This window comes from Lactuca serriola, chromosome 2 (genome assembly GCF_051521515.1).
Source record: "Lactuca serriola cultivar US96UC23 chromosome 2, Lser_US96UC23_V15, whole genome shotgun sequence".
NCBI classification, from domain to species: domain Eukaryota; kingdom Viridiplantae; phylum Streptophyta; class Magnoliopsida; order Asterales; family Asteraceae; genus Lactuca; species Lactuca serriola.
In genome coordinates, this window is record NC_136409.1 from 227,059,994 (window position 1) to 227,086,373 (window position 26,380).

A 26,380-nucleotide genomic window follows, 5' to 3' on the forward strand; every position below is an offset into this window, starting at 1 on the left:
TTGATTTTGAAGTTGAAGACTAAGCAATTATTGAGGAATTTTTATAGGGTTTTCATTAAAGAAGGCTAGAGTATATGAAATCACAAAAATATGTTAAAATTCTTTTCTGATAAATAAGAATAATTTTATTAAATGTCATTCTCTCATTTAATTGACCCCTTGTCATTTTGTTATAATTTTGAGATATATATTTATTTTCCTAGTGTCATTTATTTTATTTTATATTTTCAATATCATTAATTTAGTTTCTATAAATTAAACAAACCATAATTATTATTAATTTGAAATTTGATATTTCAATTTCAAATAAATTTACAGTTTAAACCTTTATATTTAACATATTATTATAACTAACCCGTTTAATATACGAGTCTGATAACTAAGCACATAATTTTAATTTATTTCTTTTTCGTATGTTTTTTTTCTCATAATTTTCACTTATTTTAGATTTCAAATTTAAGTAAACTTTCGATGTAATCGTTTCTATTTAACACAACTAGTTATCAAATATATAATATCCTTCCTAAGTGAAATTTTAATCGGTTAAAAGTTGATAGTATTTGTTAAAATTATCTCGACAATATCCATATCAGTTAATAATTTTTTAATATTTTGTTACAGGTCGTGAACAATGAAGATGATGCGTCTTTTTATATCAGCAGTCTGTACGGTGTTGAGCTTTCTAGGCCTCCAATTTTGGACAGAACTTTCTAATGTGAAACTAAATTCAGACGGTTTGATCATGGGTGAACATTATGTGCACTTTTGTGTTGCCAAATGTGCAGTGGAAAATCCATATATCACTACTGCTTTAGTGCTCAACTTTATCCTCAACGTTTATACACTCATCTTTATATCTCTTAAGGTATTCATGTTTTCTATATCTTAATCACTACTATATTCTTGTCTCACACTAATGTTTTATTCGTTAGATATTGTATCTTGATATATTTTTTTCATGCAGACGATATATTTTGTTGAATCTTGGAAATTGGTGAAGCGACTATTTAAGTATGTTCTCTTCAAGGTAGGCACGAGTAGTATGTCTATATGGATGATGTATACGTACTTTTAGCCGGCTTACAATGATATGGTGACTGTGTATTTTATTTTGTAGGGAACATTTCTTGCGGCTGTTGTCCCACTAACACTGCCTCATGCAGGATTGTAGTTAACATGGTTGACCATAATATGCACTTTGAAGGTATATATATATATATATATATATATATATATATATATATATATATATATATATATATATATATATATATATATATATATATATATATATATATATATATATATATATATATATATATATATATATTCTAAACAGTGTAAAATGCATATAAAAAGAAAATTTTATGGGTTTTACTTCCCATTTTACAGATGTTTGAAGCTCTAGCTAGGGAGCGACTCGAACAGTTGAATACATCTTCTCCTAATTATGCAAGTCTTTGGAATCACTTGGGCATATATTATGTTTTATTGGTGGTTTTCATTCTCGATGCATTTTGGTATTCATTTTTTATAATTCTTAACGCGTTTCAGTTTACATAGTCGCTTTGCATATTATAGAGGATTTATGTAATTATCTTTTTATTGCAGGATAATGATGTGTCTAGATATCTACCAAACAATACCATCATCTATGTTTTTGTTAGTATTATTCTTTGAGCCTCTTAGTATTGCTTTCGAAACACTACAGGTACACACACATTGACATATAATTTTGTTTCCTGTGATCTGTAACTTTTCAAAACGTGGCTTATAATAAGTTTTTTGGTCAACTTGGTCATATTGGTTTAATTTAGGGCATTTTGGTTCATGGATTTCAATTGGTTGATATATGGGCTCATCACTCACGAGGCAACACAACAAATTCCAAACTATTAACGTTTATGGATACGTCAGCAGCAGCAAGCAAGACTCTGTTTTTTGTTATTCTATTATTTTTATTTCCTTCATTTGCGTATTCTAGACATGACTTTTACGTGCAGGTTCACAATTGAAGCGTGTTATATTTCAGCATGTATGCTTTTTCCTAGATATTATGACGTTATCAATGGCTTTTGAGCATTATGTGCAAATATGGCGGCTTAATGGGATGCCATTCCTTATGCTTCTCCTATGTAAGTTCTTTGATATGTTCTAATTAATTCTACTTTCAAGTGCTTTTTTTTGTGTATTTATTCTCCTCTTCCACCCCTTCCCCAAAGGAAAAAAAATATCAAACTACATTTGCTTACAAGAATGTATGTCTTACGCAGTTCTTGTTCATTGCCTTATTGTTGGGCCTTAATCACCATGGCAACCATCATCTATATAGTTATGTTTGTAAGTTTATTTACAGTATTTTATCACATTGTAGATCCTAGAATTTAGTCGCCATAAGCGACTAAATCACTGGTGTGGACATTTGGTTTGTAATCATGGCTTGAAAGAAATTATCTTGAGTATTCTCAAAGAATCAATATGCTCGTTTATTTTCTATACTACATTATCCAAACTTAAATAGCCTAACTAGTTTTTACAAATTTTAAAAAACTAGTTCGGGAGCCACTTGACATAGAAGTGTGCATTGATGATGTCTTTTTAATTACAACAATAATGATATTGTACACCATTTACTAAAAAACTAAATAATTTGTTTAAAACCTTCATACATAAAAAAAAAGATTGTTTAAAATAATTTGTTTCGTTGTTCACCTCTTTACACGTAGAGATGCACAAACCTGACAGATTGTTTAAAAATTCGAAAACAAACCAAATCAGTTTTTTATATAATTGTTTTTAAAACCAGATATGTTATATTCGATCTGGCAGTGTGTAATTGGATTTCAAAAAGCTAGGATACTGAATTTTAACAGGTTCGAAACAAATAATTTTTTATACCAAATTTTAATAGGTTGGGAGAAAACAAATTTTTATCGGATTAGAAACCAATTTCTATCCGATTATATTAATATTTTAAATCCAAACATATAATAACGTATCATTTGGTGGGAGTGAATTTGAACTTTCAAAAAAACTTAAAAATTATATTTTTATAGGTTTATCTGATATTTAAAAAAAACGGATAAGCCGAATCTGAAACTAGAATCTAACTATGAAAAAATCCAATCAAAACCGAAACCCAAAATTCGATCAATCTAAAGCGTTAAAAAAACATGTTTCTGTTAAAACCAAGTTTTGTGCACCGGAAGTAAAGACTAAAGAACCCCTTAATTTATGATCAGGATTAAAACCGACTTTTTAATAACCGTATTTTTTTTTTATCTAAAACGATATTTGTGAACACTAACCACTAACCAGAGGTAAAGATTAAACAGTCCTTACGTTGGCCTTTACTGATTGCGCTTAATCTGTATTACATTTGGGCTCAAGGCTTTATTTAGTGGTCCTTAAGCTTTAAGTCTTTAACGAAACAATGAGTTATCGTTAAAAGTTGACACAAATATTTATACAACAATGTGGAGTCGTGGCTAGTCTTTTTTTGCTAATTGTAGTTTTGTGTTTAATTTGTGTAGTACTAGAATTATACAAGATTCTACTATATAATAACCCTGAAATTCGATTTGAATTCCAAATGACTGCACGACAACATACAACAAATTATACATATATTGCACCTCTCTTCTCTGCTCTCATTGTCATTGACTTATATACTTCGGTTTAGAAGGTGTTAAAAATAAGATAAATCAAATAACAATGACAATACATATAATAATTGAGCAGAACTATAACTGGTTGAACCATAAACCCTGAAGAAGTGTCAATGAAGACGAAATTATTCCAAAAGAAGCTGGTAAGGACAAAAAGCAGACACAGCACGAACATGAAGAAGAAATGGCAAATTATTCAGCTTTTACTTTTTCTTTTATACCGTTTTCCTCTTTGTTTCCCCCCCAATATTCTCTCTTTGTTTTCGTGTGTGTGAGCCAAGCCAAGATTGGATAATTTCTGCCGGAGACTTGATATCTTCGTCTTGGATGAAGAAAGCTTCGGTAATTTTTCTTCACCTGATTTCATCGACATTTTGCAATTAGCTCATAAATATACATGTTTCCTCTTCTCTACTCTGCAGTATTTTTAGAAGAGAAAGGGTTTTATGAACTTTGAAGTTCTTCGTTTCAGTGTTTTTAGTTTAATATTTACAGCTTTTCCCCCTTGGCATGTAAAATTATGACTTCCAACCAGATTTTTTCTTTTTCAGACAATTGGTCCCCAAAGTGTAATTTCTTCGCATCTTTGGTCCACAGTTGGACTGCATGGCTGTGCTTAAAAAACCTCCATTAAATCTACGAAAAATGACCAATAACTTCCCACATCAAACCATAAAAAAAATCGCGACCATGTCGATGTTACACCCAAGCTCTACAATTACATGCCTTTGATATCTATCACCTTTTAAACATGTATGTCTCCTACCCAAAAAAATTAGAAAAATATAAAATTAAATGATACTGTATGACACATTTTTTTTTGTTTTAAATTTTATGATGGATTTTTGGAGGTCTGATTTGGATCTTGTTTAACTTTAATATGTTTGATTTTAATATGATTTTTGATAATTTTTTAAGAAGAATTGGAGATTGAGAAGTTTCCATAAAAAAATATGAATCAAGAGAGGAGGATGGACAAAAATATGAATTAATTGGAGATTGAGAAGTTTCCATAAAAGAATACGAATCAAGAGAGGATGAAGTGACAAAAATTCGATGAATTATGTAGATTGGTGCACCAAAAGATAATATAAACATAAACATTACATATACAAGTTGAACAGTTGAGATCTAACACCATATTATATTTGTTTTCTAATCATCATGTGATAAAGATCATTAGAAGATAATGTCAGTTAATTAAATGATGATGCATATCAGTTACTAATTAGTAAATAATATTGTGGTATTTTGATCATACAGGCAGCAGGTCGATTTTATTGAGATCTGCCACACAGACCATAGTGAGCGCAGGCAATGGAGATGATATTGTATCTTATCAGCTTAATATCCCCATTTGCATTATTGGTCGATGGAATTTTATTCAACTTAATTATGATGTGGATTCAGCTAACTGATCATATTGAAGCTCAGGAATTGGGGGCGCAACTAGTTAAGTATGTAATCTACAAGGTAGTCAGCTACTCACTGACTTACTGCCACTTGTGTCTTCTGAGTTCGGAATCTTTAGCTAGCTTTTATATATATATATATATATATATATATATATATATATATATATATATATATATATATATATATATATATATATAGGTTTAGGTTCTATGGAAAACAAAAAACCTTAAAAAAATTCTAAAAATCATTAAAATGCATAAAACAAATACTTAGAGATCACAAAAAAAATTTTGAGTTTTTTTTATCAAAAAATCATAACTTTTAGGTCAAAATCACTGAAAAAAATTATTGAAAATTTTTTTTTACAAAAAAAATTTCATTTTTTTTTCAGCGAAATTGTAAAAAATGCTGCGATTTTTTGATAAAAAAATTCAAATAAAAGTTTTGTGATATATATATATATATATATATATATATATATATATATATATATATATATATATATATATATATATATATATATATATATATATATATATATATAGGGTGAGGTTCAATAGAGAACCATAATTAACCAAGGAACAATCTTTTTTTTTCAACTTTTAGAACTTATTTTTTATAAAAAAAAAAAAGTAAAAATACAGAAATTCATAACTTTTTATTCTTTTTACAATGATATAAAATTCGATATTTTTACGTCAAATTCACAATGTGAATCTTCGAAAATTCATAACGTGAATCCGGATTCACACGGTGAATCCGAAAAATATTTTTCACATTCACAATGTTAATATATGAATTTAGATATTTTTAGATTTTTTTTTCGATAAAGAATAAGCTCTAGAAATTGAAAAAAAGATTTGGTTCCTTGAAGATTTCATAATTATGGTTTTCTATTGAACTTTTCCATATATATATATATATATATATATATATATATATATATATATATATATATATATATATATATATATAAAGTTGGTTTTGTCCTTAATTAATTACTTGCGTATATATGCAGGGAGTATTTCTTCCGTTTGTAGTCCAACTAACACTAAATCATGCAGAATTCTGGTCAATATGGTTGGTCACACTATCTACGAGCAAGGTATGCTTATTTAGACGATCTCCAACCAATCTTTATTTTTTCTATACATGGAGTAAAAAAATGTAGTAAATAGTGTTTAATTTCCAACCTATTTCATTTTTACTCCATTTTTTATCCCAAAAAGTATATTCCTAGAATATTCCATTTTTATAACTTATATATATTGTCAAATACACCCTCTATTAATTAAACTTTATATTTATGATTAATTAATATAAATTAGTATATAACATAATATTTTAAATATTAAATATTGCATTTAAATTATAATTAGTAGATAAAATAAATTAGAAATGTATAAAATAAAAATGATAGAGACTAAAATTGGCAACCGAAACTTCACATCCATTTTTGGAGATATGAATAGTATTCCCCCATATATGGGGGAATACTATTCATATCTCCAAAAATGGAGGTGGAAATGGGGAAAATGGAGTTCGGGGGTGGGTTGGAGATGCATAAATATGGGCCAATCATTTTACTTATTTAAAAAAAATGATTAATACATATTATTGAATTAAATATAATTGAAAAATATTATCTAATTTAACTAGCAGAATATTTTAGTCAATTAATATAGATTTAATAAACGAAATTTGCATATTTTAACGGATTATAGATTCTATTAATTTTAAAAATCTGATTTTTCGAATTATAAGGTTTTTAATTCGAACATTCTGACAGAATATGTTTGAGTTTGTTCAAAAATAAAAATATTATTGAACCATAAAATAATAAAAATATTCTTGAACATATTTCTTGATCATGACTTTAAAAATTTCTTGTAGAATAACAAAATTCTCGAACCATCAACTGAAGAATTAAACCAAAAATTACATTAATTTTTATAGAATACATGTAACAATTGCTAAGAATTACATTTATTGTTAAAAATTAAAAGTAAAAAAACTTTCGAATCTGAAAAAAAAAAAACATCAAATCTAACAAAGACACAAATACATTCTAAAAGAATAATGTTGCTAAGAGGCGTCATTCAAATTTCATGGTCCGTTCTTCAAACATCAATTTCTGTGGAAACAAATCCAATGAATAAATTAGTGAGAAAAAATATCCATATTCCATTCCAACATAAGTGGAATTCGTGATTCCATTCTGATAGAATTGGAATTCATTTACCAATAATTATACAAATTCGGACATTCTAATAGAATATGTTCATGATTATCATAAAAAATATTCTTTTCTGATAGAATACTATAAACGAAGAAATATCATTCAGTTAAAGCATTTTAGCGAGCACTTGGTGTGCATCAAAACGACTTTCAATTTCCTTTAAAAATTAGACAATCATAACAAATTCCCAATTTACCAAAAATATTACACCTTGAAAGAATTAGACAATAAACCTAAACACATCCAAAATTTCTTTGATTTATGTCAAACAATCAACCGAAACATCCATTCTATATATTGAAATCAAATCAAATTAAAAAAAAAAAAAAAAAAACTCATTTGAAGATTAAACTTCATTGGTTTACAGTAAATCGGTCAAAATAAGAAAAATAAGGAATAAACATGTACTCATCAACCTCCTTGTCTTTCGTTCACACCTCACCAGAAAAAAAATAGGAAGAAGTGGCAGAGCCGCCTACTGTCGTCGCTGAGCGTCCATCCCCACACCCCTGCTCGTCGATCACCACCAAGACCAAGGCCCTTTTCCCTTTTCCTTCTCTTTGGCCCCATCAGAAACCTTTTCTTCCCACTGATCAAACCTTGTTCACGTAGCATTCAACCACCGTCGAAGCAAACCCACCGAACACCCCCTTCTTCTTCACTGCTGCTGCTCGCGACACCTAACTGGAGACCAATGGCTGACCCCCTCCACCGGCGTCCGTCGTTGCTACGATGCCTCTTCGTTTACCCCATCAACACCACAGCCAATCACCCCTCTTACTAGTGACCGGTTACAAATCCAAGCCACCCTTTACCAAATCCTTCTTCTATTTCGTTCGGGTTGCGTTATCATTGATCAGATGAAGATGAAGAGGTTTTCCCCCATCGATTATTTTTGGATGATCAGTGAGGAGTTTCCGAACACGATCTGAAAGCCTCGATACCCTCTAGGATGCTAGGGCTTTATCGGGTCGGAGATTTAGGAAGACACGCTTATTTATTTAGGTTATAAGTCAATACCATGATTATAGGGATTATTTTTGGAAGTTACTAAACAAATTACTAAATTACGCATATTCATTTATTTAATTATTTATTTAATTTTGATTGACCCACATTTATGCATACAATCACACAATATAAAATACAAAATAAAAAATTAAATATTATTTTAAGACCATGTTAATTTTACGAGACATGAGGATGCGATCTTAGTTACTCATCTTGGAAATCAAAAAATTAAAAAAAAAAATGTAAAATGCAAAATCCATTTTTTTTTTAAATATTATTTTCGTTATTTAATTTAACCAAAAAAATTACCGTTTTTTTTTAAATATACATGAAATATTATAATTGAATATTACACTATAAATATTTAAATCGAATTTTTAAATTGTAAGAATAGTCTAATATTCTACTAAAATTGTTGGATATGATAAAATATTTTAATATTCTACTAAATTGTTAGATTTATTAGAATATTTTAATATCCATTAGAATTATTTGAACAATTATAGTATAATATTCTAATAGAATATTCTAAAAATCTGATTTGAATATTTACAGTATAATATTCTATTAGAATATATTTCATGTTTATTTCGAAAAAAATAGTATTTATTTATTTATTTTTGGATAATCTAAATGACAAAAAAATATTAAAAAAGAAAAAATCGAAAATTTTCATTTATTTTGGATTTTAAAAATATTTTTTTATCACTAAAATGAATGGCTAAGATTGTTTCCCATTGTCTCACAAAATATAATGATCTCATATGAACTTAACCATATATATATATATATATATATATATATATATATATATATATATATATATATATATATATATATACACACACACACACTTGTGGGGCCGGGTCGGGTCAGGGTGTGATGACAAATGGTAAACTAATGGATATTATTTTGACTTTCTATTTGTACAGACGGTGAACGCGCTAACAAGGAGACATCTTGAATGTCTGAATGAATTGCGTTCTGAAATTGACTGAACTTACTCCTTTATATCTGTTTTTCTTTTAGTATATTTTATTTTCTTGATGAATGTCAATCTCCTTTCACTTTGGTACGTATGTATTTTCTTTCAAATTCTTCTATTTTATGAATTAATTTATAGATATCATAATAATTTTTGTTTACTTGCATATTAATTACTTAGAAGATATATCCATCATGCATCCATGTCAATTATCACTTTTCATGCTTACCTATCTCCTAGATTTATTCTTTACATATTTGCAAGATGTATTCAATGAGCTACACAACAATAGTCCCATCGCCTCTGTTTTGGTTGTTATTCTTTGAGCCGTTAAGTATTGTTTTGGAAACACTACAAGTATGTACATTGTACATACACCAACCTGTGTATTTTAATTCCATCCGCATTAATTAAGTTATGGCATTTTGTTTTCTTTTATATCTTATTTGGCTTTCAATTCTTAACATGGCTGTTTTTTTTTAATCTACATACATTATATTGCTTTTAGGCCATTTTGTTTCATGGATTTCAACTGATTGATATATGGCTTCATTACCCACCACGCAACACCACAAATTCCAAATTATTAAAGGTTTTGGATATGGCAGCAGGCAAGACTCTATCTATGATTTTTAATATTCTACCTTTGGCCTAGCATGTTGTTTGGCTTGTTTGTTCTAGACATGCATATATGACTCGTATATATATGTGTAGGTTTACTATGGGAACAAAAGCGTATTATATTACGGGATGTGGGATTTTTCCTAGACATTATGAGTTTGTTCATGTCTCTTGGTCATTATATGCATATATGGTTTCTAGTTCTTGATGACATGACATTTCCTCTTGTTGATGCAATGCTTACCCTACCTATACAAGTAAGTTTTTTTTTATATGTTCTAATTCTACTGTCCAGCGATTTATCTTGTGTGACTATCCTCTCCTTTTTCAGCAGCCCCTGATCCAAAAGTAAAAAATACAGCAAGCTGCATGCTTTTGCTTAAATTAAGGAATGTATGTCATATATATGCAGGGCGTGTTAAGTGCAGCTGTGATGCGTATGCGGGAGTTTATTATCTCGTTAAGAATGGTGCGCTGAGGGAACCTTTGATGCAACATGAAGTGATTATATATGCATGATTGGATTAGATTTTCGAAATAGAATGATATGTAGGAACCTTGTAATATATTATATTTGGTAGCTAGGGTATGTTTGAACCTTAAAACTTCAAGAATCTATGCCCACAAGCAAATGGTTGCACTCCCTTCACTTTTTTAAAGAACTAGATTCTATGACTTCCGCATATGCAAATTAAGCAACACTAGCTAACAAACAACCATCTCCCTTTACCCAGGCCACAAAAACGACCTCATGATACCTTCTGCCTCATTCATTCCTGTAAAAGTTATGGTTGCGTTTAGTTACGGAAAAACAATTTTCATTTTCCGTTTTTTGTTTTCCCTTTTCGATTTTCATTTTTCGTTTTTATTTTTCATTGAAAAATTTAGAAAACGCGTTTAGTTAAACTTATTCGTTTTTCATTTTCAGTTTTAGAAAATTAGAAAACATGTTTAGATGTGTATTTTTCCATCGGTTTTTATTTTTAGAAAACGGTAGCGGTGGTAGGGTGTGGATGTGGGTGTGGGTGGGGGCGGTGATGGTAGCGGGTCGACGACGGTGGTGGTGATGACAGGCGATGGTGGTGGCGGCGGCAATTGTGTCAGTAGTGGTGGTGATGGCGGCGGCAGCGGTGGTGGTGGTGCTAGTGACGGGTTAGTAGTGGTGGTGGTAGGTCGGTGATTGTGGTGGTGGTGTTGGGTGGTTGGGGGTGCGAGTGTGTGTTTTTGTATGTGTATGTGTGTGTTTGTGGGGGTATGTGTGGGTCTGTGTGTGTATGGGTGTGTGTCTGTGAGGGTGGGGGTGGGGGTAGGTGTGGGTTTGTGTGTGTGTGGGTGTGTGTTTGTAGGGGTGTGGGCGGGTATGTGTGTGAGTGTGTTTGTGTGTGTGTGTGGCTGCGTTGGTGGGTATGTATGTGTGTGTGTTTGTGGGTTGGTGTGTGTGTGTACGGGAGGGTGTGTGTGTGTGTGTGTAGGTGGGTTGGTATGTGTGTGCGGGTGTGTGTGTGTGGGTGGGTGGGTATGTATGTGTGTGTGTGCGGGTATGTGTGTAGGTGGGTGGGTATGTGTGTGTGTTTGTGGGTTGGTGTGTGTGTGCGGGTGGATGTGTGTGTGTGTGTGGGTGGGTATGTATGTGTGTGTGTGTGTTTGTGGGTTGGTGTGTGCGGGTGGGTGAGTGTGTGGGTGGGTATGTACGTGTGTGTGTGTTTGTGGGTTGGTGTGTGTGTGCGCGGGTGGGTGTGTGGGTGGGTGGGTATGTATGTGTGTGTGTTTGTGGGTTAGTGTGTGTGTGTGTGTGTACGCGCGGGTGGGTATGTGTGTGGGTGGGTATGTATGTGTGTGTGTGTTTGTGGGTTGGTGTGTGCGAGTGGGTGAGTGTGTGGGTGGGTATGTATGTGTGTGTGTTTGTGGGTTGGTGTATGTGTGTGTGCGCGCGGGTGGGTGTGTGTGGGGGTGGGTATGTATGTGTGTGTGGATGAAGGGTGTTAAGGTGGGGGTAGGTAGAGGTGAATGGGGTGGGAGTGGGTGTCTGTTTATATTTTAGAAAAATTTTTAATTAGAAAAATATAGAAAACAATGATTATCAGTTTTCCAAAAATTTCCAACCTATTTGTAATTTTAGAAAACGGAAAATTTTCATTTTCCATGAAAAATTTAGAAAAATAGACGAACTAAACGTGTTTTCAAAATTCTCATTTTTCTTGGAAAATTTTTCCGGAAAACGGCTCATTTTTCCGCAACTAAACGCACCCTATATGTCTAAAACTAGTGTTATAAACCGATCGAATACCCTATTGCTTCAACAAATCAATGAGATTAGTACGTTGACACCTGAGTTACTTTTCTCTAAGTGCCTATGGCCCTATAGACATTGTTTGTGAATCTTGTAACAGACCACCAACATATATATGATGAGAAAGGTATATCTATTTTACGTTGGAATTTGGAAAAAGCATATTATTTCAAATTGCTTATAGACTTGAGTGTCGATATACACCCAAGGAAGACATTTTTTTGGACTTAGTTTATCGACGCGCATTTAGAAAATGCAAAGACATGCAAAATGATTTGAACGATTTCGCTTTACTGGAAGATTTCCAGAAAGACTCAAAGCCTTCTAAAAATAATCTGGATACTGCGTGGGCTTGGACCGTATCTTATGTTAGGCCCAATCTTCTCCCTCCGTATATATGAATCTGATCTGTACTTGTAAACACTATATGTTATAATGATTTCCAAAATGATTTGAACGATTTCGCATTTCAAAGCACAATTTTGTAGTAAGTATTTTTTTTGGTGGAGACCATACATTTTGTAGTGGCCCATTGCAAAATTGATGACTATTATAAGGAAGAACAGATTTTTTAGGCAATTTTGTGATAAACTATTAAAGAAAATAAGTAGATTAGTCTTGGTCTCGTATTTAACATATTGTTCACCCTTTCTGAAACAAAGGAAAAAAATTACTTTCATAAAAGATTATAAAAATATAAACGTGAAAACATATCTGACATCTCTTGTTCAAATATGTTTAATTTTGCAAAAAGTAGTTTTTTTATGAAAATACGATCGACGATTTTTTGTTCAGATAAAAAAAAAAAGTAAATAAGCCGATGCAACTTTACCCATCCTTTCGCAAGTAAAGCTAAAAACAAAGATGTCCATTCACTTTTTTATGCCCACAAGTAAATTCAGCACCCAAAAGAAAAAAAAAACAAACAATCCATCTCCCTTTGCATAGATCTATATATCTTCTGCCTCCTTCGTAACCTTAATTAAAAGTTAAGTTTAAACTAGTATTATAAAACGCATTCCCTACTGTTTGAAAAAAAGCAGATTGTGTGACCAAAAACCAATTCTGTTTCAAACTCTATAGTTTTTATGTTATAAAACTAGTTTTAGCCAAGAACACAACACCTAATTTGATCTAAAATAATAGCCAACAGCATGCATAAATCCCTTTATATAATATCAGTTTGAAGTATCACAAAAAAGCAACCAAAAAGGTCGAAATTTCCAAAAGGTCAAATTGAGATCTGAAATTAGTATGCTTACATCCAAGTTTTTACTTGTTATAGTTGTTATAGTTAAAGACCAGCTAAAGCAAAAACAATATTGTAATTGTAAAGTTCAAACTACAAGAAATACGGTAATTGCGACACCAATAACAACGACATGACCCTTTAACGACGACATATCAATTTGTCTCTGCTAAAGGTACATGATGTCGCTATTGATGTCGCCGCTTAAGGGTCATGACACGGATCGGTATTTTCACGTTCTGTTAAACTACAACCGTTCGATCGTGTTTCTACTCCAATGGCTGCGGTACTCATGGAACCCACAAAACCAATACAGGCGACACAAGTCGCCGCTAAAGACATAACCTTGTCACCGCTAAATGTCGAATAAATGACGTGGCAATAATTCTCTCCGAAGCTATCGACACTATTGATAAATGTCGCCGCCAAAGCCCCTTGCGTCGCTGATAAAGGTCAACGCAGTTAACCAAAATAATCAACGTCTTTTCTTTTTCTGCTTTTGTTTCGCTCCAACTGCTCTTGCGTTTTTTTCTTTCCATCTTCTTTTTCTTCGATTTGCAAGGATTCAGGCCACCATCACCGTCGGATTTAAGGATTTACGACCAAAGTGAAGTAGATACCGGCGGGCAAAGTATTTCCAGCTTAGTTCCATTTCATGGCGACTGAGAATGAATCTCCAACGACTAAAGACGAATCTCCGGCGACGGTAAGTATTTCCAGCTTAGTTCCATTTCCCCTTTCTCTTCTAACATCGATTTTTAGCTTATTTTAGTGATTAATTTCAAGAAATTGTCAATTTCAGTTTTTGATTTAGTTTCCCGGCAATCAGCACCGGAGACTATTGCCACTACTGCACCATTTTTTTGATTTCCACCACCACAGGTTCTATTTACTGTGAAATTCGGGTTCTATTTGTTGGGTTTTAGCCATAAGAACTTTCCTATGTGCGCATGCAAAACCCTAATGCTTGGATCTAGGCTTTCTAATAAACATGCTTTGAATCCAAGACTTCTAATTACTAATTAGGTTAAATAACAACATTGAAACAGATCTAGAATCATACCTTTGAGTTCCTTGTTGATCTTGAGGTCTTGGAGCTTCTAGAGTCACAAATGTCACTCCTCTAATGGCTTACAAACACCAAAGCAAGGAGGATGATTTGGGAAAGAGGAGAGGGGAGGAAATTCGACCAGAGGTTCCTTACTTTTGGTCAAGTGTCGAATTCCATCAGCCATAGGGTCTATTTATACTTGTAGACTCCTTAAGGGTTACAACCTAAACCCTAATTGGATAATCTTCTCTTAAGGCTATCCAAATCCATTCCATAGATAAGCCTTTGGATGATTTTGGCTATCCTAATACTCTTAGAATTCGTCCAAAGCATATCCCAATGGATTTACAGTCTAAAGCTTAACTATCAAACAATTGACAGTTTATACCCCTTTATTTAATTAATCTCTTTAAGTCACCAAATTAATTCTAATTAATTCTATGACTTATATTAATCAAATAACAAATATATTATTCATTATATTATTCTTATAATATATTAATAATATTTACTCTCTCTTAATAAATCATCCTATCAAGTTGCTATGGTGAAGGCAACCCAAAAGGACCATGCACAACCGGGTCAAGTACTTGCCCAATATAGTTACAGCCTTAGACACTATTCCAACAGTCTCCCACTTGGATAAGTCTAGTAACTATACAAGTACAATTCGGTTTGCAATCGTAGCTCTCAAAGACGCTGTCAACTCTGATCTAATCAATCTTGTCCTTTAGATAAGGGAACGTACAGTCCTCTGTTAGATATCATGCTGACAATCCTATGGAATGGTTAGTCAAGCATTTAGGTTTCTCGATCTCTGATTTATTTGACATAGAACTTAATCGAACACATCAATTCAGTTCTGACCGGGCCCGGCACATAAGTCAAATCAAATCATTGAGCGGCCGAGATATCGCTTTTACCTTCTTAGATAAAAGTTACAGATAAACTTCGACTTATATGCATTTACTTATTCATTTACCAACTATACACAACAATACGTTTTATAACATCAAGTTACTGATGCGTTTTCGTATTATCAATGTACAATTAATTAACAAATAATAAACCATATATCTAGGTTTTAAGACTATATGATATTATCGTCTTGCGATCACCTTTTATATCGTATTCCATAAGGTCATTCCAGCAAGCGCGGGTTTATTCCAATGCTCAAAACTAGTTCATAAGCACTCATGAACGTTGCAGCAATCCTTTGCTATGTCTAACACCATTTAGACATTCTACACACCAATTCATGACAATCTTCTTTCATATCTACTTCCAACATATGAACAATTGTGGACCATTTGAATAATTCGATTATTCCTAATAACCTCAATTATTTTGGAAGTCAAAACATGCAAAGTGAAACAATAGCTAAACAATTAACATAAGATAGTAACATTACTCATAAATAAAACTCCTTTATTTAATCATCAAATGTCAATTACATTTATCTATTACACGTTTCTAATACTATCTAATCTATGCTAATATCATCCTTCAGCCCAATACTCCTAGCATGCTGCAAGTGCTTAACCCTACTCAGTCCCTTCGTAAGCGGATCTGCTGGGTTATCTTCTGATGATATCCTCTTTACTACGAGTTGTCCTTCTTCTACACGATGTCTAATAAAGTGATACTTTCTGTCGATATGTCTTGATCTACCATGATCCCTCGGTTCCTTGGTTAAGGCAACCGCTCCTTCATTATCACAGAAAATCTCCATGGGCTCCTTTATGGAAGGTACGACTCCAAGATCACCGATGAAGTTCTTTAGCCATATTGCCTCCTTCGACGCTTCGCTCGCTGCAATGTACTCTGATTCGCACGTTGAATCAGCTACGGTTTCCTGCTTGGAACTTTTCCATGTTACTGCTCCTCCATTTAGGGTAAAGACCCAGCCCGACTGCGAACGGTAGTTGTCCCTGTCGGTTTGAAAACTGGCGTCACTATACCCTCGCACCTTCAAGTCATCACTTCCTCCGAGGACTAAGAACCATTCCTTCGTCTTCCGAAGGTACTTAAGGATATTCTTCACCGCAATCCAATGTGCTTTGCCAGGATTCCCTTGATATCTGCTAACCATGCTCAAAGCGAAGGCTACATCAGGTCGAGTACAAGTCATAGCGTACATGATTGAGCCAACTGCGGAAGCGTATGGTACTCGGCTCATTTCTGCTATCTCAGCTTCGGTACTCGGACTTTGAGTCTTACTCAATTTGGCATTACTTTGTATCGGTAGTTCTCCCTTCTTTGAGTTTTCCATACTAAAACGTTTTAGTACCTTCTCTAAGTAAGTATTCTGACTAAGTCCAATTAGTCTCTTACTTCTTTCTCTTACTATCCTTATTCCCAAAATGTAAGAAGCCTCTCCGAGGTCCTTCATAGCGCAGCACTTCCCGAGCCAGGACTTTACCTCCTGCAGAGTCGGGATGTCGTTTCCTATGAGTAATATGTCATCGACATATAGAACGAGAAAGCTTACTATACTCCCACTGGCTTTGACATATACACAAGATTCGTCTTCGCTTCGTACAAATCCAAACTCTTTGACTTTCTCATCGAAACAAAGATTCCATCTGCGAGATGCTTGCTTAAGTCCATAAATGGACTTCTCAAGCTTACACACTCTATCCGGATGCTTCGGATCCACAAACCCCTCTGGCTGAGCCATGTAAACATCCTCAGCCAACTTTTCGTTAAGGAAAGCGGTCTTGACATCCATTTGCCAAATCTCATAATCATGAAATGCGGCAATTGCTAGCATCACTCTAATAGATTTAATCTTCGCAACTGGTGAGAAGGTCTCATCATAGTCAACTCCGGGAGTTTGAGTAAAGCCCTTCGCGACCAATCGCGCTTTATATGTGTGTACGTTCCCATCCACGTCGGTCTTCTTCTTGAAGATCCATTTGCACCCAACGGTCTTACGTCCGGGCACGTAATCAACCAAATTCCAAACTTGGTTATCATACATGGATTGGATCTCGCTATCTATTGCCTCTTTCCACTTTACAGACTCCGGGCCTGCCATGGCTTCCTTATAGCTATTAGGTTCATCAAGATTTACTAGTGTACCATCACTAATATACGTGTCCCCTTCGGTAGTAATATGAAAGCCATAAAACTGGGGATGAACTCTAACTCTATCGGAACGTCTAAGAGGTAAGGATTCGTCAATAGATTCAATCGGAGTTTCCTCCCCGGGTTGAATGCCAGCGGTAGAGGTTCCTTCATCCATCGACTCTTGAATCTCTTCAAGTTCGATTTGCCTCCCACTGTCTCCTTGGCTTATGAGTTCTCGCTCTCGTAAAACTCCTCTCCTTGCAACGAAGACAACATTGTCCTTCGGTCTATAGAAGAGATATCCAAAGGATGTCTGCGGGTAGCCGATGAAAATACATCGCTCACTTCGAGGTTCGAGCTTGTCGTGAGTATCTCGTCTTACGAAAGCCTCGCAACCCCAAACCTTGATATGTGCCAACGAGGGAGCTTTCCCTGTCCACATTTCGTGAGGTGTTTTGGCAACCTTCTTAGTAGGGACTCGGTTAAGGATATGGGCGGCAGTTTCTAAGGCATGCCCCCAAAAAGAGATTGGTAGTGAAGCACGACTCATCATAGAGCGAACCATATCCAATAAGGTTCGATTACGCCTTTCTGCCACACCATTTAGCTGTGGTGTCCTAGGAGGCGTCAATTGTGAAACTATTCCACACTCCTTGATATAATCGTGGAATTCAAGACTTAGGTACTCTCCTCCTCGATCGGATCGAAGCATCTTGATTTTCCTGCCCAATTGATTCTCCACTTCATTCTTGAACTCTTTGAACTTTTCAAAGGTGTCTGACTTTTGCTTGATTAAGTAGATATACCCATATCTACTATAGTCATCGGTAAAAGTCACATAGAAGCGGTTCCCATCCTTCGTGGTTGATCTAAACGGTCCACATACATCGGTATGTATTAGGTCCAATAGACCCTCGCCCCTTTCACAAGTACTCGTGAAGGGCGACTTAGTCATCTTTCCAAGCAAACAAGACTCGCAAGTGTCATCTTCCCTAAGGTCGAATGACTCCAATACTCCATCCTTTTGGAGTTGGGCTATGCGTTTCTTGTTGACATGTCCAAGACGACAATGCCACAAGGATGCTTTATCCATACTAGTGGAAGAATCAATATTCAAAACATCATTTCCTAAGTTATCAACAATCATAACGGTTTCATATATTCCATTACATGGTATAGCTTCAAAGTAAAAGACACCATTTAGATAAGCCAAAATAGAACCATTCTCATTATTAAAAGAAAATCTAAATCCTTGTCTATATAAACCATGAAATGAAATGATGTTTCTTGCCATTTCTGGCGAATAGCAACAATTGTTCAAATCTAAAACTAAACTATTCCTAAGCACTAAGGAATACACTCCAATCTTGGTCACAGGCGACGATCTTCTGTTCCCCATGATTAGATTGATCCTTCCTTGCTCCACATCCCTACTTCTTCTTAGTCCCTGCACATTAGAACAAATGTGATAACCACAACCGGTATCAAGAACCCAAGAAATAGCATGATTAGAATCGTTAGATTTGATTGTATATATACCTGCGAAAGATGGCTTGATCTTTCCTTCTTTGATTGCTTGCAGGTAATCCGGGCAGCTTCTCTTCCAATGTCCTATCTAGTGGCAGTGGTGGCACTCTGCCTCCTTCGGGTTAGAGCAGGGCTTGGCGGGATCAACTTTGGTCCCACTAGAAGAGGTACCATCTCGGGCTTTCACCTTGCGATAGTTCTTCGATGAAGCTTTCCTCTTCTTTCCCTTCCCTTGTCCAATAGCCAAGACAGGAGCAGCGGGCGGATTGGGAGTAGGCGCAACAGACTTGTCTTTGAAGTTGCTCTCAGCAACCCTCAAGAGACCTTGGAGCTTGCTTAGGGTGACCTCTTCTTTGTTCATGTGGTAGGTCATCCTAAATTGATTGTACATCGGAGGCAAAGAGTGAAGCACCATGTCGATCGCCAAATCCTCACCGAAGTCAACATTTAACTTGCGAAGGCGGTCGACATACCTTTGCATCTTTTGCAAGTGCACGGTAAGAGATTCTCCATGACCCATCTTCGCGGAAATCATGTTAGTGAAAATCTCGTACCTCTCTTGTCTCGCGTTTTGGTGGTACCTCTCCAATAAGTCTTGGTGCATCTCGTACGGGTACATGTCCTCGTAGGACTTTTGGAATTCGGAGTTCATGGTGGCGATCATGATGCAATGTACCTTCGTTGCATCTCGCTCATGAGTTTCAAAGGCGGTGATTTCGGCTGGAGTAGCGATTTCGGTGTTGATTTTCTCGGGCTTCTCATCGAGGACATACTCCTTATCCTCATAGCGAGCAATGGTGCGAATGTATCTTATCCATTCGCTAAAGTTCGTTCCATCGAAGGTGACCTTTTGGCAAAGGCTCATCAACGTGAAAGAACTAGCAGCAGCGTTGTTTGCGTTCGACATCTATAATTAGAAAAGGACAAAGATAGATTAGAATAGGAATCCCTAATTATCACCCAATAAGAAAATTAGGGCTAGGATCCAACAATAACATTTACATACTAGAAAAGGGATGCCGTAATCTAACATGCAAATAAATTGAAGGTAAGTGAATGACAATTCATTAATTCTCCATCACAAAACTTAAACTATTAGTCCTAAGTGTTTTTGAGAATTCCTAGGTTCGGATGAGATTCATTGAAACTATTCAATGGCATGTTTAAATCTCGATATGCCCCTCTTGTTTGTGACTGGGATGCCGAGGATCACAAAGCGGGTGTGAATTACCATGCAAATTCACATGGCGCCTTCATTGTAACGATCACCTATTCGATGTGCCGGTAAACCACACACGCTCCATCGAACTATGATAAACAATGAATCACCCTTTGCCACCTTCGCTTAGAACCAATTAGTGTGCCGGTAAACCACACACGCTCCACTAACATCTTAGCAAGGTGCAAAGTGTAATTTCATGGGATTGCATCAATTCACTTTTCCTAAAGTAACTAGGATTGGGAAATTTTAAAATATGTGTAGTTACTTTGTATTTCTTATTATACTTTTAATGAGAGGATAAGGTTGCCCTATCCTACCCGTTCGGCTAACGACCCTCCACCAATCAAGCAAGCGGTGGGTGTGAGTGTACACCCATTAAGCGCCATTTTACAGGCCGCAACCTTATACCCACCTTATAGATCGGCTTCGTGAATGAGGCCTACTAACGGTAAGACTAGCATTTAGTTATACATATATACATTATTCTAGTAATATCATATTAGTATAGGGTTGTATTTTAAAACTTTTAAAATCTAGGGTTTGAAATTTAAGTTGTCTAAATTAAAACTTTTAATCACAAAAGTAAATTTCAAAACATGAGGGTAGGTTTTAAACATTTAAAACATGGAGGATCAAATAACAAATAATTCCAATTAACAATTAATATCCTAATTATCTATATTTGATTTATTCAAGATTTCTTTGAAAGATAATTACCAAAATAGTCAAATAATTAATTAATTATCATATAAGGAAATTAAATATTTAATTAGTTGATAAATATCTTTTTCTAGATCAAGATAATAGTCATATTTATCATAAAATCGGATTTAGGTTGATCTATTATGATTAAGGTAAGTTTCCATAAGATAAACACAAAGAAATCCCGAATCTGGTCATTCCTGACGCCTGGACTCGCCGAGTGCACAAGGGGACTCGCCGAGTCAGGCCTACTCGCCGAGTCCACCTTGGGACTCGCCGAGTCAGTGACTCAGAACCCTAAAAATCGAATTTTGCAGGTTTTTTTCAGTTAATCAAGCAACAATTTAAAGAAAACAAAGCTAGTCTCTGATACCACTGTTGGGTTTTAGCCATAAGAACTTTCCTATGTGCGCATGCAAAACCCTAATGCTTGGATCTAGGCTTTCTAATAAACATGCTTTGAATCCAAGACTTCTAATTACTAATTAGGTTAAATAACAACATTGAAACAGATCTAGAATCATACCTTTGAGTTCCTTGTTGATCTTGAGGTCTTGGAGCTTCTAGAGTCACAAATGTCACTCCTCTAATGGCTTACAAACACCAAAGCAAGGAGGATGATTTGGGAAAGAGGAGAGGGGAGGAAATTCGACCAGAGGTTCCTTACTTTTGGTCAAGTGTCGAATTCCATCAGCCATAGGGTCTATTTATACTTGTAGACTCCTTAAGGGTTACAACCTAAACCCTAATTGGATAATCTTCTCTTAAGGCTATCCAAATCCATTCCATAGATAAGCCTTTGGACGATTTTGGCTATCCTAATACTCTTAGAATTCGTCCAAAGCATATCCCAATGGATTTACAGTCTAAAGCTTAACTATCAAACAATTGACAGTTTATACCCCTTTATTTAATTAATCTCTTTAAGTCACCAAATTAATTCTAATTAATTCTATGACTTATATTAATCAAATAACAAATATATTATTCATTATATTATTCTTATAATATATTAATAATATTTACTCTCTCTTAATAAATCATCCTATCAAGTTGCTATGGTGAAGGCAACCCAAAAGGACCATGCACAACCGGGTCAAGTACTTGCCCAATATAGTTACAGCCTTAGACACTATTCCAACACTATTTACTGTGAAATTCGGGTTTAATTGCAAAATATGTGTAGTTGTATAAATTATATGAAATTTGGCATATTTGTGTATATTTGATATATGTAAGTGAATCTATATAAGTTTGGTGTATATATGTCAATGTATGTGTGTTTGGTGTATATGTGTGATAGACTCTGGTAAATCTTCCCTATAAAAAAAATTGTTGCTTAACGGCCCGTATGTATGGCTCGCTATCTAACGCCTTCCATAATTCGCTCCAATCAAAACGGCTAGTAGTTGTTAACGTATTAAGCGTTGGAACAATATTTTTACAAGATAATGCATCAACAACATTGTTGCATTTACCTGGTTTGTACAAAATGTCAAAATCGTACCCCAATAATATCGATAGCCACTTTTGATGGTCAGCGGTCACCGTGCGTTGTTCAAAGAGATACTTCAAACTTATTTGATCCGTACGAACCATGAACTTGCGTCCTATTAGGTAAGGAGGCCACTTTTGGATGGCCATTACTACCGCCATTAATTCCCGCTCATAAACCGACTTGAGTCTTGCGGCTTCCCAAAACATGGCTAAAGAAGGCTAGAGGTTGATTTTCCTGCATCAAAACAGCCCCTACACCATACCCCGATGCGTCCGTCTCTACTTCAAAAACGTTAGTAAAATCCGGTAATGTAATTTGGTGATACTTCCATATAGTTTAATGTGGACTAAAACCATGTTGAAGTATATGGAATTTCATTATGGCTAGTATTATAAATTTATTGACATTATATTTGGTACATGAGCATCTGATTTGACCTTTGTTATCGACATGTGGTTTGGACCTCTCGATAAAAGATTCGAGTCCTTGTTGGAACATGGTAGAGTTACGGTTTTCAACAGTAGTTCAGGTTTTATCAATAGACATGTTGCAACCGAAACATAAGTTAAGGCTGTGACAACCCGATATTTCAAGTCAATGTAATTACCTAAGTCAAGTATTGTAATCTATTCTTGAATTAATAAATAAATAAAAATAGCGTCATAAATGAAATGTTCAAAAGTCTCAATCGGGATACATAAAATGATGGATATCGTGTCAAGTTTTTCATAAATATAAAGAACACTCAAATACAAGTTATAACGAATAAGTTATGACCAATCAAAGATCAGCGTCAAAACCGGTAAAACACTGTTAAGTGTGAAAAGTGAAATTTCAATAAAATACTTTTTAGCCTTAGGTATCTAAATGAGTGTCGTAGATATCATTAAACTGTGAACGTATATGGGTTCACATGGAAATAACGTCCAAATCTGACTTTGTATGAGGAAGTTATGATTTTTCTAAGTTTCGGAGTAGCAGTAGACAACTAAAAACTCGAAATAAAGATCGAGCGATATTTAACCGACACAACCTAAATGAGAATCGAAGATCTTGACAATAGTAATACAACGGTAAAAAGACAGATGAAAATGGACATCGGATGAAGAAGTTATGAATTTTTAACGGTCTTTTTCTGTCCCGGCCTATTAAAAATATATAATTAAAAATAAAGTCAAAATTTGTAAACGAAGTCTAAATGAAAGTTATAGATTATATTCTCATCTACGCGTGGACATAAAGAATGTAAAAAACGGAGCTCGTATGTGAACGTTATGCATTTTAGAAGATTGGGCACACAAACCGAGGGGAGTACGCTATGAGGTACGAGGGTACGCCTAGCGTACTCAGTGCGGCCTCAAATCGACCGCGTCTCCCTACTACCTCTAGCCCGTCCCATCCGAAGTCCGGTATCTGACGAAGGCGTCATGCATGACGTACGCCAGCGTACGAGGGCAGTTCCACCCTTATATAAAGGGTGCGAGGCTTCCAAATTCTTTTGCTAATTCACAAAATTTCTCCCATATTTTCTCACTCTCGAGCCCCGAAACTATCCCGACGTCCCGATTGCATATACAAGCTTCGACGAAGGTCCGAAACTCTCGAAAAATTTTCCACTTTCCGGTCGAAGTGCAACCCGAGAAAAGTCTCGTTTTCTTCAATCCATCCCACTTACCAGGTGAATTTATACCCCTATATTTTCACGTTTTTACTATATTTTAGGGGGGGGAATACAAGTGAAACGCAAGAAAAACTTATGTTAAAATGCAAATCGTTACATATAGTTTCTAATGTTTTATCTACTTTTTGTGTATAAATGTTAAATAAGTAAAATAATGTTATTACAAATGTTATACGTTACATGCAAAGTTGGTAATATACTAACGTTTATCATTCAAATGAAACACACCTTTGAAAAACTATAATAGGTATAGTTTACGAGATATTCATGATATTTTACACTCTATGAATATTATAAAAAGGAAATACTTACAAGAAAAATGGACCTTTAATACGTAAATCTATTTGATACTAACTTTTGTGAGACATTTAACTTCATGTACTTTCAAGTACACATTTCATGTCCTGTGTTATAAACTATAATCTATTATAGGTAGAGCGTGATACTTGTGTATAGATCTATACGGGATTGACAATCTTGCACCTAAACTGTTAGATACAGTTGGACCGGCAGGTCTGGGGTGATAAACGTCATATCATTCCAACGCCTGAAGAACGTTGTGACAGGCGGTCTGGGTCAATAGTACGGTTATAAAACTCACATGAAATATTAAAACATTTGGTTTACGGGGCTATCAAACGCCTTAGTGGTTATATATATATATATATATATATATATATATATATATATATATATATATAGAGAGAGAGAGAGAGAGAGAGATCCGGTAAGAATTTTTTTTTTGTAGGAAGGTAAGAAGTTTTTTTTGTACATATTTTTTTGACGAACAAAATAAATGAATCACTAGATGATTCATTTGTAAGATGATTCACAAGAAAAAAATTTCAAAAAAACATCTTCATGATTCATTTTTAAGTAAATTAACAAAAATATTCATTTTTATAACAATTTTAGTAAATAACAACAAAATCATTGTATAAATGAATCTTCAAGATGTTTTTTTGAGAATTTTTTCTTATGAATCATCTTACAAATGAATCATGTGATGATTCATTTTGTTTGTTTGCTAAAAAAATATATAGAGAAAAAACTTCTTACCTTCCTACCAAAATTTTCCTTCTTATTTGATCTTGACTATATATATATATATATATATATATATATATATATATATATATATATATATATATATAGTTACACTATTTTAGGTATGGAAAATACTTATGCATTCCGGTTTTTGGAACATTTAAAACTACTATTCATTTATGGAAAATATTGGATTTTCTAGAAACAAACTCAGTTACTTTATACAAAAAGACATATAATTCTCATACAAAAACGCTTATGAACTCACCAACTTAATTGTTGACATTTTTCCAAAACTACTTGTATTTCTCAAGGATTCAGTAATACAGGTAAACAATAGCTTTTGGGGAAGGGACGCTAAGACGTCAATTTCAAACTTATTATATCATCATAATGTAATTTCTTTTGAAACATCTATTACAATCAACAATGTAACTTTTTAAATTATATTTATGATGGTTGTGTTTGCTTTCTTTACTATTTACTCAACTGTTCTGATACTACATGAAGTCATCCGCCCTCGAACGATTCCGCCGTTCTGGTTTGGGGGTTTGACAAAGGCCCCGTTTAATAGTTGTTGACTGAGAAAGTGCTGATTGGGAAAGGTCTATCTGGGTAAGAAATCTTGAACGAGTAACAAATCATGTTGTTTGATTGTACATCTAACCGGATGTGCGGACTGATGACAAATGACCATTTTACCCTCGTTCTAAACCAACATCCTAAAACATTCATATTTAAAGTAATTTATCATAACTTTTATCGTGATCAAGAACAATTTTAAACATAAAACAATTTTCTACTAATGAAATCAACATCCTAAATAATAATAGCACAATTAGGTACCGTTTGGTAGATGAACTGGGTGGAACAGAACTAGATTGGACTGAACTGAATACAACTAGACTGGACATGACAAATAATTTGTATAGAGTTTGGTAAGACTGGAACAGAACAGAACAAGTTGTCTGAAACTGTTTGGTAAAAATAGAACCGGACAGAACAAGATGTAAAAATGACCATATTACCCTTTTACAAAAATGTTAATAATAACTCTATTTGACATACATAACTTCAAAAGTAACATTTTTATTAAAAAGT

The 26,380-nt window shown here is 34.2% G+C and overlaps 1 protein-coding gene across 1 annotated transcript; it reads left to right on the forward strand.

Moving 5' to 3' along the window:
- Positions 1–631: 631 nt before the first annotated feature.
- On the forward strand, positions 632–11,120 carry LOC145090138 (E3 ubiquitin protein ligase RIN2-like). Its single transcript, XM_079028473.1, has 8 exons — positions 632–865; positions 965–1,027; positions 1,393–1,520; positions 1,612–1,711; positions 9,828–9,930; positions 10,034–10,197; positions 10,353–10,409; positions 10,947–11,120. The coding sequence occupies exons 1-8, from the start codon at positions 632–634 to the stop codon at positions 11,118–11,120; spliced, it is 1,023 nt and encodes a 340-aa protein (XP_078884599.1).
- The last annotated feature ends 15,260 nt before the right edge of the window (positions 11,121–26,380 follow it).